Source organism: Salvia hispanica, chromosome 5, assembly GCF_023119035.1.
Source record: "Salvia hispanica cultivar TCC Black 2014 chromosome 5, UniMelb_Shisp_WGS_1.0, whole genome shotgun sequence".
Lineage (NCBI taxonomy): Eukaryota > Viridiplantae > Streptophyta > Magnoliopsida > Lamiales > Lamiaceae > Salvia > Salvia hispanica.
In genome coordinates, this window is record NC_062969.1 from 3,892,517 (window position 1) to 3,905,751 (window position 13,235).

Consider the following 13,235-nt stretch of genomic DNA (forward strand, 5'->3'; position numbering starts at 1 on the left):
TAAACGAAGTGGAATTATCGACCTTGAACTTCCAGCTCATATCTACCATGATGATCAAGTGAAGCAGTTCAAAGCAGGGAACCTTTCTGAAGCATCTGACTTCACATGTCGTACCCCTGATAAAGTTTCCAACTTTCTAGCTGCATCTCATTCAGATATTGGCTTGAGTAAAACATGGGATTTATCGAGTTCTAGTTCGGATACCAAGAAAACTTATTGTTTCATTGATCTGAATGAGCCCATACAGTTGGAATCGTTTCCCACAAGTTCATCTGGTCCTCTTGAAGCTTTTACTGATCTTGTGAAGACTGGTGAAAACTCGGATGGCACAAATTCATCAATGGATATTGATTTGAATTCAATGCCTTTCTGTGAGACTCAAATGCCTTTTGAAAGCCCTCCATCTATAAATAGAGAGGCTAAAGTAGTTCCCGATAGCAACTCTGCCTCTGAAGACGAACCTATTGTACAGAACAGCATCAGTGACAGTTTCTTGAAAGCTGAAAGTTACATTGACTTGAACAATGGAGTAGTAGACGAGCATCCTCTGCCTCCGGCTAGCTCGAAGTCTGCAGAGTTGTTGAAGGGACCGGTGAGCCCTGAGAACAAGGAGCGTTCTCCTCCAAGAGGAGAATCCGAAGATATTCAACCGGAAACACATCTTTTATCTGAACAAGGAGAGGCTGAGCCATTCATTGAATCCGACACCACTGCTGCAAAGACTCTAGTCACAATTTTTACATCTGGAGTCAAGGTAGAAGCTGAAGTTCTTGAATCACTAGCAAACTTCAGAAATCTGTGTTGGTTTGCCGAAATTGTTTCTTCCAATGGAGACGAAGTGGGAGATGAGGTCATGGAACTTGAGACTGTTGCAATGGATCAATGTGGGGAGAACGCTTTAAACTTGTCTCGTTTTAGCACAGGAAAAGGAAGGAGTAACATGTCCAGAAGATCCAGGAAGGGTCAGAAGAGAGGAAAGAAGCAATGCAAGGGCTTCAATTCGGAAGCTCTAGAAACAGGTTTGTTGAAGAGGAAACCGGGCAGGAGTGGTGGTGCAAAAGCAAGAAAATATTCTAAGTTATCTCCTTCAGATGTGACGAAGAAGTCAATGAGCTCGATCATGAAGCAGTCCATTGCTAGCGCTGACCAGAGTGTCGTGCTGAGCTGGGGAAGGACAAAGAAACGGCAAGGAGGTTGGAGACGTCGGGCTAGCCAATTCTTTCTTGTAAGCTGAGATGGCTTGATTGTAGGATTTCTTGCATTCAATAGCACATTTTGTTGTTGGAATTAGATTCTTGATTGGATGATGTTAATGTACATATACAAATGAATTAGTCTTGATGAGAACTCCTTTCAGCTACATGTTGTGATTATTGTGCAGATGAGTGAAAATCACTGCATTCTATAATAGGATTTGCTTGGGTGGAGTCCCATTCTTCAATTTCAGTACCCCACTTTTTGTAGGAAGTATTACTATTATTCATACATAAATGAATTATATAGTAGCATGTGTGTGATGATGATGGTCATAACATAAGGAGTATATATTACGAAATATATAGAATTTTATAATAATCATAAAATAAGGAGTATACATTTGGACTAAATATATAGGATTTTATAATAGAGTAACGATAAACAACTAAATTTTGTACAACCAAAATAAGGTTATATTAATAATTTGATATATTAATTATATATTGAAATTATAAATATAATAAGTGGATAAGTTAAAAAGACTAATTAGCCTTTAACCTCATTTTTTTTTTATATTTGAATTTTCTTTCTATTATTTTTAAAATTTGAATTAAAGTACGCACTAATTACATTTATGATTCAAAAAAATAATAAATTTCTACACAAATCGTAAATATATAACCACAATATTATGCACTTTCCATGTACTATATATGCATCATATATTTTAATTAAATGCATAAATAGACCTATTTTTTTTATCAAATAAACTAGTTTTTGATTGTACAAAATTTGGTCACATAAATTTGTTGTTTATGATAATCATCCATTATCATTATCGGTGTTATCTATATATCTTGTCAATCTAGTCTATATAATGGAAGATGTAACACCAGGTGACGTGACATGATATCTCATAGGTATTTGTGGTCGCATAATGGAATCAAAATATAAATCTTTGCCTAGAAACCTCCAAAATCAGTTGTAATAACCAGAAACAGCTACAGTATAATGAAAAAACCTTATTCAACCATAAATCCAACATGAGATTGTCTAACCTATTTATCACATGTAAAACAGTAAACAACACAAACACACACACATACACGCAGAGAGAGAGAGAGTGTGATATATTACTGCAAAGATGGAAGAGAGGTCAATTCTGAGTCTGTAGCTTTACTAACTAGCAATATAAAAGGACTCAACATTTGGGTAGTGGCTAGCTAATTGTGACTTGCATATTGTTAAAAGAGTAATTTTTCAAGAGAACAAGAGGCGTAGAATCCGAGCAGAGACTGGAAAAAGTTAGTCGACGCGTTCTTGCCTATTTCAGTAGTCAGAAGCTATACAGAGTTTGGCCCAGAAGAACTTTCATCTGGAAAAATCAGTCCTGCGACATCTCAGCCTGCATAGAGAGAAACATATAAGAAAAACATTAGACGCATAAATAATCAAATACCAACTGCTTTCTAGGCAGCTAGTAGCTGATAGAAAATGGCGCATATGAACAGCCACTGCAGACTCTCTACTAAAAATATAAGCATGCCATATTTTTGTTCTCTCTCAAATTTGAATACGAATTAAGATGATAGCCTGATCAATTTGTATTCAATTAAGGTTGTTTTTCAATGTTTTATGTGCACCCTGAAAATAGAAAAACTTATTTTATTCCCACAATTTCAAGAAGCCTCTGTAAATAGGACACGGTTCAGATCCTAGTTATCACTAAAAGACGAGACCAAGAAAAAAGGTTGAACTGATAACAACAAATTTTGTAACAAAGGAATGATACTCCGACACGTGTTTGAGAGAAACTTTGCAAAACAAAACAAGTTGTTTATGGCATAAGTGACTTAACCTTCTAAGGTTTAACAAGTTTCCAACTATTGGGTACTACTTGATTCCAATCAAATTGACTTGAAAATAATTAGTAAGTATATTATATTAGTACCTCAACATTATGCGAGTGTTTGATCCTTAACAACCACAGAGGCATCCTCTTCATGCATTTCAGCATCTATTAATGATTGATTATTAGGGGTGTCACTTCCTGCAGTACCAGCAGGTGACAGATGTGTTTCCGAGGCTCCCGCATTACCAGCAGGTGACAAATGTATTTCTGAGGCTCCTGCATTACCATCAGGTGCCAGATGTGTGTCTGAGGCTCCCACATTAACAGCAGATGCCAGATGTGTTTCTGAGGCTCCCGCATTACCAGCAGGTGCCAGACGTCTTTCTGAGGCTTCCACAACCTAATTAATGGGATAAACAAGTGAAAATATTCAATATATGAAAATGCATCCACCTGAAGGGAGTAAGATATGCTGTCAAGAACCCGAAAATTTAACTATTACTGGCCACAAATTTTCTTTAGGGCAACGGAACTAAAAATTTCCGCTATCTTAAAAACTTCAATGCGGTTGACATTTTAGGGTCAATTTCTGCCATGTCCTAATCAGAAAAACAGATTTTTGACATTAGGATTTTCTGGAAAACTCCACAAATATTACATATATTTTTGGTGATTTTTGTCTAAGTAGACTGAATTGTTTAGTCTTAGAGAAATAAAGAGTACTAAAAGATGAAAATCTGATTTAGAGAAATTGGATAACCTCTTGAGATATCAATGATTCAGCATCAGGATTTTTAGTTTCTGATGTGGCGATTTCCATCGGGGCTTTCAATCCTTCCTCATCATTCCCAGAATCATCTGCTTGCTTGACCACAGTTGCATCATGCTGCAGTGGCTTCTCACTCTCCATCCCAGAATTGTGACCACCGTGCACATTTGGATCATTAATCTTCATAGCTTCCATCTTACTGTAATAAAGTTCAATACAAGCACATCAAACATTTCTGCATCCTTCAGTCAGTTTACAAAACAGATAATCATCCACACAAAATCTCACCCATTGAAATTATCAACTGCCATGCTAGTGGAGCTAGGTTTGTTGGAAAATAGTACTCCACGTAGAGGCTTCCCATCGATAATAGTTTCAATTGTATATCCATCAGGAAAGCTTTTAAAGACCCTAGCTTGGAAGGTCTTTTTTCCAAGAGGGGCTTGATATTCATTCAAATAGAAATTTTGCCTCCCTGCATCAGAAAAGAAATTATTACGGAGTACCAATTTATTTACATTCTATAGTCTGCAAACATGACTAATTAACCACCAGACACCCCAGTTACCCAAGGAATACAGTCAAGCAAAATAGTTGGAGATAAACATAAGAGAGGTGTCTGTGATCTTGCCTGCTGGCATATAACTCGATATTGGCGTAGGTTGGTAAATGGTAGTATCATCTTCATGTTCAGTGCCATATGAAGCCTTCTCATAGCCAGGGGTAGTTGTATTTTGCTCTTGACATTTCAGCTTCAGCTGTTTCCTCAAAGATAACTTCTCATTACGCTTTTCATCTCTGTCAATCTCTTTAGAAAATCCTGGTAATAAACAGTTCGGACACGGTATTGCAATTAGTTAAGCTCTAACTCAGTAAATAAATACTATCTGCGACATTTCAAGATGGGAAAATAATACCTGTGTGCAAGTAATACATGTCATCTAGTGCTTCCAGATTTTTATTGCAGCCGCCTATAAAAACAAGAACGCCACCCATATGCGGATCCAAACTTTCACCTGCCATGGAAAATCTGCCAGAAGGGCCTTCCCCGACGGCTGAAACTTTGATCCAGGAACTGGTTTCTGCATAAGATGGTTGGTTAAGACTGGGACATAATCATACATGTTGTCCGCCAGTTTCCCACTTTTTAATAGGGTCACTGCCTTTTATTTTGATTCCTTGTCACCTCGAAGAAGTTGGGTGTTCTATATAAAAGTAAGAGGTGTGAGGTTTGATCCCCACTCCTTCCCCTCCCCAACTCAACAAACAACCACGAGTAGTTGTTCATGGGTCCAAGAAGCTGGTATTATTACATTAACAAAATAACGATTACCACAAACTACTTACCAATGTCAAGCATATAGACATCATTATACAAGTTCTGCTCATCTGAGAAACCTCCAAAGACAAACATTTTTTTTCCCAAACAAATTGTTGTATGTCCAGCTCGAGGTGGCAATAACTGGCCGGTGGTGTTCAACTTGCACCAAACAAGAGTATCTATATATTCAAGGAGTGAAGAATAATCCGTAAATGCAAATTTTTGTACTAAACATAATTTTATAAGATCAATAAAGACAATTCAAGCATACCAGCATCAAGTATGTGTACATCCGATAGGTAATAATTAGAGGAGTCTTCACCACCAACGACTATGATTTTGTTGTTCCAAGATGCGCAGGTATGGCTGTCTCTTTTACTTGGAGGAGTACCCGTAGGGAACACACGTTTCCACACAAAAGTCTCTGCACATAAAGCACATGAAAGCCTGAAAATATGCTTTTTTCGCTAAATCGCCCAGGATAAAATATCAATCATTACGAGACAAGTTTTAGGAGTTCTTTCATTTGCCATACACCAAAACATGGTGCAGCCATTTACCAAAGTTCAAAATATAAGAGACAGTAAAGTATATCAACATAAGTGTGGAAATTTCCATGATACAAATCCAATTATATTTCAATTACACGTTATTACAACATCAATTGCATACTTATGTATCCTTACTATCCTGAGAATGAAATTCCAAATTTGCACTAAGAGTTCAGAACTCCTTTTCAAGTCAATTGTGATCAAGAATGAGAGATGATGTCACTAAAGAAACTTATCAGCCACACTAAGGATAGGTAAATGGTTTTACGGATGATGTGCAATTATCTAACTATAGGTGCAGTATCAGTATTAAGGAAAGTACAACGTAAACATCAATATACACTCTAATCTGAAATCCAATTATATGTCTGATATCGGTAACTTGTGCAGACATGACATAGTAATAAGTATCACTCAACCTCTTTACATTATCTAAACAGTAGCTCTAGTTTTTATAGTGTAGAATTTCATTGACAGGCAAATTTATTGGAACTAAGAAATACAGTGTTGACAACAAGTTTCAACAACGAAAGAAACAAAATAAGAAATAGCCAAAAATTAAACTAGGCCTAAAGACAAAATCAACTTTCTGAGACAGAGTAAAATGTCCGTACCCGTATTTAATATGTAAAGATCATCATAGTAGACTTCACTGTTCTCATATTTGCCACATCCACCAAAAATGAAGAGTCTTTTACCGATAAGTGCCGCACTATGGCCTTCTCTTGGTTCCGGAGCATCACCTCTAACCGATGGTACAACCCATGTATTGGTGGCTATCATGGGCAAAGAATACGCAAACATAGAGTCAGTTACATAATAACTGAACAAGTTTAAAAATTTCCTTGCATATGAGATGACCAATTTCAAGATATAAAAGAAAAAGTAAACAGAAAGGTAGTTCTTAATGAGTTGCAGACAAAATAAAAGTTACATGAACTTTTCCATCTAATTGTTCATCTTCATATTATAGAATAAAGTGGAAACACATGAAAATGAATTGAACATGGCCAAGCCAGTAAGTCTAAAGCTCTAGTTTAGGAAATTTAAATAGAAATAGGGAGGAAGGATCTATAAGTATTAAAACGAATGAAGAACTTACAAGTTTGCAGAAGCAGCAAATCATTAAGTGGCCTTCTTCCATCAGTACCACCAAATACAAAGAGATTGTCTCCAACTGTGGTACAACTATGACTGTCTCTTGGGGTAGGTGGTGTACCATTCACAACGGGCTCGCTCCAAAATGTATTGACTGGACCACACAATACACTTAATTAGAGTCTAGATAGCTGGTTTCCAGAGCCACCTTGTGCATAGCATGTTGAGAGTAAATAAATTCCAATAAGAAGAACAATGGTAAATAAACACACAATTCACAAATAAATCATGTTCTTTTGAAATCATAAGAAGTTTGGAGCACTATTTCAACAGTTACCCATATGGAAGCATCAGACTCCAAATTAAGCCGCCTAAGAACGAATCTATTGGTCAAATTACAAATGTAAATGAAAAGGCGAACAGTACCATACATGTATACATATAGATTCACAATCTACTTAAGAAAGAACCTCAAAGGGAGACCAGGAACTTGCAAGAATCTAAAGATTAATCAAAACACACACATCCTAACCACAGATTCTGCAAGAATAAAGAGACCACAAGCCTTTCCATCACAGGTAAGCAAGATTTTACACACGCCTAAAACATACATGCATTTTCAGCTCATAAACCCACAAATATCATATAAAGATAAACCAAACACATGATACAAATATTCAATTTCCTCGCACTCCAAAATAACAAAATATTGTGAATCATGAGAGAGTACACAAGAAAAAAGGAAATGAAGCGGGAGAAATTACCAGCGTCAAAAACATGAATTTGATTCGTCTGGCACTGATCCTTCCCATATCCGCCGAAAACATAGAGAAGCTTCCCTCCTCTAATGGCGTTGCATGTGTGGCCCCACCTCACCCCGGGCCCACCACCCACTCCACTCACCTGTACCTTCTCCCATCTTATCGCCATGCTCTCAGCATACAAAAACCCACTTGGAGAATTACAACAATTGAACGGAAAATTGCGAAAAAAATTGAAATATGAGAGGGAAAGCACCGGGTAAATAAGAGAAAGGGTAGTGAATAAATGAGTTGATATTGGAGATGGGGTAATTTGGTTTCTAGGGATGTGGGTTTATGGGCTTTTTCATTTATGAATCATTTACAGCTCCAGGCTCCAGCCAGAGATTTTGTGCGTGAATCAATGTGAAATTCCTTGATTTGGGTGGGATGCTTTGTTGTTTCTTGCAAAGAATTTGAAATCAAGGACGAATTTTGAATAGCATGAGTTATTCAATTCTTGCTTCAATATGTATGTATTGCAGCTTTAGCTTTAGCAGAAGTATCAGATTAGACGAAAAATAGGGAAAGCATTTTTGGAATTGGTCCTTATATTAAATTCCTACTTAGTATTTTTCTAAAACTGTTAATTGAATAAATACAAGCATATCAACACGTACAAAATTAGCATTGTAGAATACAAATAGTAAACAATTATATACACTAGTATTGTATAGTGGAGTAGAATATAAATAGTAAGATGAAATATTATTAGACTACGAGCCATAGTTGTAGTTTTCAATTAAGTTATTATCTCCGTTCTTTTAAAAATAGACTTTGGGACATTACACGTTTTACTATGAAATTCGTAAATTAGAAGAAAAAAGATATAAAAAGAGTTGAAATATCATAAATAGTGAGTGAGGTCCAAGTTTAAAGCAGTGTAATGTATGGTGAAATTTTTTGTAGAAATAGAAGTGAAATACTTTACTATTTTGAAATAAAGGGTAATCCAAATGTAATTATGAAAAGGTATGTATTAGCTTTCGAAGATTACTGATTATATTAGATTTTGGTCATTAAAAATAGCTATAAAAAGTAGTAGTGTTTCTCACGATTCAAAATATAGTTAGAAAATGGGCAATGAAACTTTAATTTATGTAAAATTCCAATTTTTTTTTTATTCCTAGCAAAAAAATGTAAGACTGGATCATGAGTCATGACCCTATGGAGAATACACAGATTTTATTGGAGTAAGCTAAATAAAAAAATGGCATGCACATTTATTATTATTACCGTTGATATAAAACGTGAAAAGTGATCTACGCTAGTTCCCATCTATTTGCATTTGATATCTCTCTTGTTACAAAATTAATTTTGAAATGTCAAAGACATATTTTAGGCTGATTAGCGTACACTTAATTGCTAATTTACCTATAGGAACACTACTTCAACTTTTGTTGAAGCTGATCCAAATCAATAATTAGAAATCGGTGTTGTCATTATTTACAGAAAAGGAATAATAAATGAAAAGAGATATACAGAAACAGTCTATAGCAATAAACCTTAATTGAAAATATACGAAGTGAAATAGACAACAAAATTGGTGATACCCACATTTAAACGTGCACCAGAAATAATGACAAATTTATTTAAAGTATATTGTATTGTATACCATAAATATGCCAAAGATAATGAAAAGATTCTAGTTATAGAGGTGATAGGATGACGTACGTGGCTAACATCTCTCGCCCTGAATTTTCATCTACTATAATTTTTATTCAAAATATTAATAAAATACTTGTCTTCCAGAAAAAAAATGTCAATAGTACTCGATTTAAGTAATGCAAGTGCATATCTACCAAAATACAGCAATTTTTACAAGCAAAAGGTAAGTAAAACAAAATATTATGACTGGAAATAAGCTAAGAGTCTTTGAACTGGAAAATATCATGCACTAATGAGTTATATCATGCATTTATGCAGAAACCAGCTGGCTACTGCAGTCTCCAGAATGTCGTTAACCTGTCAGCTAGTGTGTTTCTCGAGCTATGAACGATATTGTGTATGACAACGTTCACATGTTCACCCCCTGGTTCAATGAGTTTCTCCATTCCACACACAAATGGCGCCCTCCAACTCATTCCTTCAGGCAAACACACGATACTAAAGCATATAGTTAGTCAATATATAAAGGCACTGATAAAATGATACAAGAACATAAGTGATAGTAAAAAGAAACATAACACAGAGATGTACCTTGATTAGGCATTTACAAGCTTTGGGCGCTGAGTTTTTGGATCAATTTCTACCCGGAGGCCCATCTCAGTGATCTCAGGAGTATCCACAGATCTCTGGAGCTCCAATTGAGCAACTAATTTTTGGTTTTCTTCATTACCTTCGAAAACATTTCTCATTGACCAGATGCCCCACTCCCTCAAGAATGGACTATCTTCATCAGTGACGTTCTGTTGTAACAAAAGAAGAATTCCGTCTTGTTCTCTTATTTCATCCTGAACGTGCTTCCTGCGGTAGCTACAATTCCCAATGATGGCAACCAAATCTTTGCGGAAACCTATGTAAGGGCTCTGATACTTTGAAGACTTTGAAGTTGAGTCTTCTACCTTATTGTTGTCGACCGCCACTTTCCTAATCATTGCTGGAGGCTCTAGGTCTCGGAGCAATCTAATAAGAAACTTAACTAGCCCAGCTGAGACTAGCATATCTACAGCATCTTCACCCTGGTTCTTAACATTTTGACCTTGGCATGCACTAATATCTCTTAATAAGGACAGGGAGTAGCCCATGATGTCGACATCAGCTGAACCAGTTGGAAGACGCAATTTTCCTCTAGTACTAAAGTCAACAACCCCAACAATGTTTCTCAATATCTTGAATAGGAACAATGAAAATTCATTAGAAACAACTATATCTCCAAGTTGCTCATTAAGAATTTCTGCTAGAATACCCAGTAATAACGCTTGTTCAGCTCCAAAACTATTAATTCCAGCTACATTCATATCAGAGTTCTCATCTTCAGCAACCGGAGATAATTTAGAGAAAAGTGGTGAAAAATAAGAATCTTCAAAACATATTTTGAACAGAAGCCATTTCACCCAGTGCTCTTTATATCCAACTGCAAAAGACCAAATGAAAATGAACATGTCACATGAAATTGACCTTTTCACAAATAAACAGTACTAGTAGCAAGAAATAGGCTATAAAGTTGGGTACCTATTGTAGCAGTTCGTATAATTTCTACTACAATGTCCATTCCTGCATCTCCAAGCAACTCTACGGATGACTTGTTGCTGCCCTCAACACATGTATAGATAACCATGGACAAAGTATCACATATTTCCTTGCTTTGAACTCTAGCAATATCTAGAAATCCAAAGGGGAACATTTCGCGCCATATAACGCCTTGATGTTGTTCACCAGCTAATGAAACATTTCCCAAGAGTTGCAATACCATATGAAGTGTCCTATTATCAGAACTACTGGAAACAAACCCCATAGATTTGATGAGACCCAAAATAATAGCAACACCGTTTTGATGAATAAATAGGTCCTGATTTTTACTCTCTCCAGCACACAAGTTTCTAAGCAGCTTTATCGACAAGAAAAGTTCTTCGGCAGAAGGTGGAGACTGGCAGAGCCTGAGTACTGGTACAACAATACGCTTGCAAGCAAGGTCTAATCGGCCATCAGAAGTTTTTGCAGTTTCAATGAGACAGTCAAGTGATTCTTTCACTGTGGAAGAGCCAGAAGCAGCTAAGAGCTGCTGAAATACATTTTCCATTGTATTCATCGTAGGTACAGAGTTACAGTGGCGTACGAATATAAGACTCCAGAATTCAATTCCTGAGAGGAAGAATATGATATAGATTAATACAGAAAAAATAATAGTACTATACTTATGTCCAGCACCAACCAACAACTTATGAAAACAGCAGTACTGGGGTTCACTTTCTCAAAATTCACATCATAGAAACAGATCCGAAATCCCTATTATAGTACTCCATGTAACTGAGCTTTGAGTATATCTTATGTTTAGTAAATAAAGACAATTGGGAAGCTAGCTAGCCAACTAATCACAAAGCTAATCTACCATGATTAAAAAACTTGGGCTATGCCAATAATAAGTAAAATAGTACTATAACAGAACAATAGGAGATAAAAGGGGAAATGCATTACAAGTCACTAAGGTGTCCCACCAAGAACATGTTGGCATGTATCTATACAGCTAATTGGGAAAAATAGCTTCATATAACACAAATGGTTTTTGAATACAAACTGCGCCTCTTAACATCATGGAAACCTTATAGTTCTTACACCCTAACAGCACAGTAACCAAATGATATGTTTAAAATCCAAGTATTTACACTAGACTTAACTAATGTTACATACCACCGAGAACAAGATGGAAGACCAATTCACAACTGTCGACTTAAATTTTGTTCTACAAAGTACAAAATCAATTTCACATGTTATTCCTCAAGCATTGTAAACACCAGGGAAGCTTATTCGAGCTACATGATCCACGAGAGAAGCTGACAGAGGAACCGGGGGCGTAACTAGGAGTTTCTGATTAACAATTTGATGATTGCTAAGCATTTTGAGTAATTGAGACGAAACCAAAAACGAAAAAGACCATCCCGCAATTAAATAGACAATTTACATCTTTGTTAGCACGAATTCTTTCAAAAAAAAATAGGCGTGAACTGTCAAAATCGAAAATTAATTTAGAAAATAAAAATTAGGGCTTACAGGTGATACAGAACGAAGCACGATTACACAGCTGGACGGCCGGCGGCGTCTGATCCGATACCTAAATTGATGAGGAACGTGTTCAAACAAGTGATTGCAGAAGAAATCCAGCCGTCACCCTACCCTCATAAACAGTCCTGTACTCCTGTGCGTGCAAACGAGCCTAGTTTCACAGAAATTTTAAAGGCCCATTTGTTTGTAATCTTGTTGGGAATATGCAAATCTTTGAATATGATTTTATGTAGGAGTTCTTAATTATGAGAAAAGTTATCTGAATTTTGAATGAATCAATTAAATACCATTACCTAATTGTAGTCACTAAAGTACTACTGTTTTATTAATTTTTTGTTGATAAAATAGTAATTATAAATATAATATTAATAATTTTAAAACACTTTTAAATTTTTTTAATAAATTATTTAATATGAAAATAATAGTAGTATTACTTATATCGATGCAGTATCACGTATTATGCCAACAATCTTAAGATATGCTTGACTTGACATCATTATTTTATTTGGTCTGAATTCTAGATGGTTTTAATATAAACACTAGTATCAGTATGATAAGATTATAATTTGCATAATAAAAACACTAGTAAAACAAATACTTACACTGTGAACTACTTTGCTTTGCATTCTATTTTGAAGCTCTCGCGTTATTTACTCTACTCTTTTATACCCAAAATTTTGTATTTACTCAAGTTTAATCTCTTATTTCTTTTTCTGTTCTAAATTTGTTCACACTTTATTCTTTATCCACATAACCTTTAAATATCAATCGTCTTAAATCTTGTACCTAAAATTATTGCATCAACTAACACAGAACTGAATGAATATATATATGTTTTCCTGATATTACAAGGTTACATGAGAAGACTATCGATTTAGAAACTCTAAATTAAGCCTCGTTGTTAGTAAGGAAAGTAAAGTTATCA

At 35.6% G+C, this 13,235-nt stretch overlaps 3 protein-coding genes across 4 annotated transcripts in view; 1 reads left to right on the plus strand and 2 right to left on the minus strand.

The window, feature by feature from the left end:
• Positions 1-1,441, plus strand: part of LOC125188859 — a 3,798-nt gene extending 2,357 nt beyond the window's left edge. The window contains exon 2 of the mRNA XM_048085921.1: positions 78-1,441. Coding sequence (XP_047941878.1) covers positions 78-1,234 — 1,157 coding nt within the window. The 3' untranslated portion in view covers positions 1,235-1,441. The remainder of the gene's footprint in view (positions 1-77) is intronic.
• An 871-nt stretch (positions 1,442-2,312) lies between these two features.
• LOC125186069 (tip elongation aberrant protein 1-like) lies at positions 2,313-8,104 on the minus strand. The gene is made up of 11 exons (XM_048082384.1): positions 7,553-8,104; positions 6,793-6,942; positions 6,305-6,466; positions 5,411-5,563; positions 5,166-5,318; positions 4,736-4,900; positions 4,450-4,638; positions 4,107-4,293; positions 3,810-4,017; positions 3,149-3,449; positions 2,313-2,602 (listed from the first exon to the last, which is right to left on the minus strand). Exons 1-10 carry the CDS (start codon positions 7,716-7,718, stop codon positions 3,156-3,158), a joined length of 1,827 nt encoding a protein of 608 aa, XP_047938341.1. The 5' UTR covers positions 7,719-8,104; the 3' UTR covers positions 2,313-2,602; positions 3,149-3,155.
• Positions 8,105-9,317: 1,213 nt separating this feature from the next.
• On the minus strand, positions 9,318-12,546 carry LOC125190835 (ataxin-10). Of its 2 annotated transcripts, none has more exons than XM_048088240.1 (4): positions 12,299-12,546; positions 10,763-11,392; positions 9,788-10,664; positions 9,318-9,674 (listed from the first exon to the last, which is right to left on the minus strand). In XM_048088240.1, exons 2-3 carry the CDS (start codon positions 11,337-11,339, stop codon positions 9,793-9,795), a joined length of 1,449 nt encoding a protein of 482 aa, XP_047944197.1. In that variant the 5' UTR covers positions 11,340-11,392; positions 12,299-12,546; the 3' UTR covers positions 9,318-9,674; positions 9,788-9,792. The 2 variants fall into 2 exon arrangements, with proteins under 2 accessions (XP_047944197.1, XP_047944195.1); XM_048088238.1 differs by having other exon boundaries at positions 9,318-9,694; positions 12,299-12,545.
• Positions 12,547-13,235: the final 689 nt, after the last annotated feature.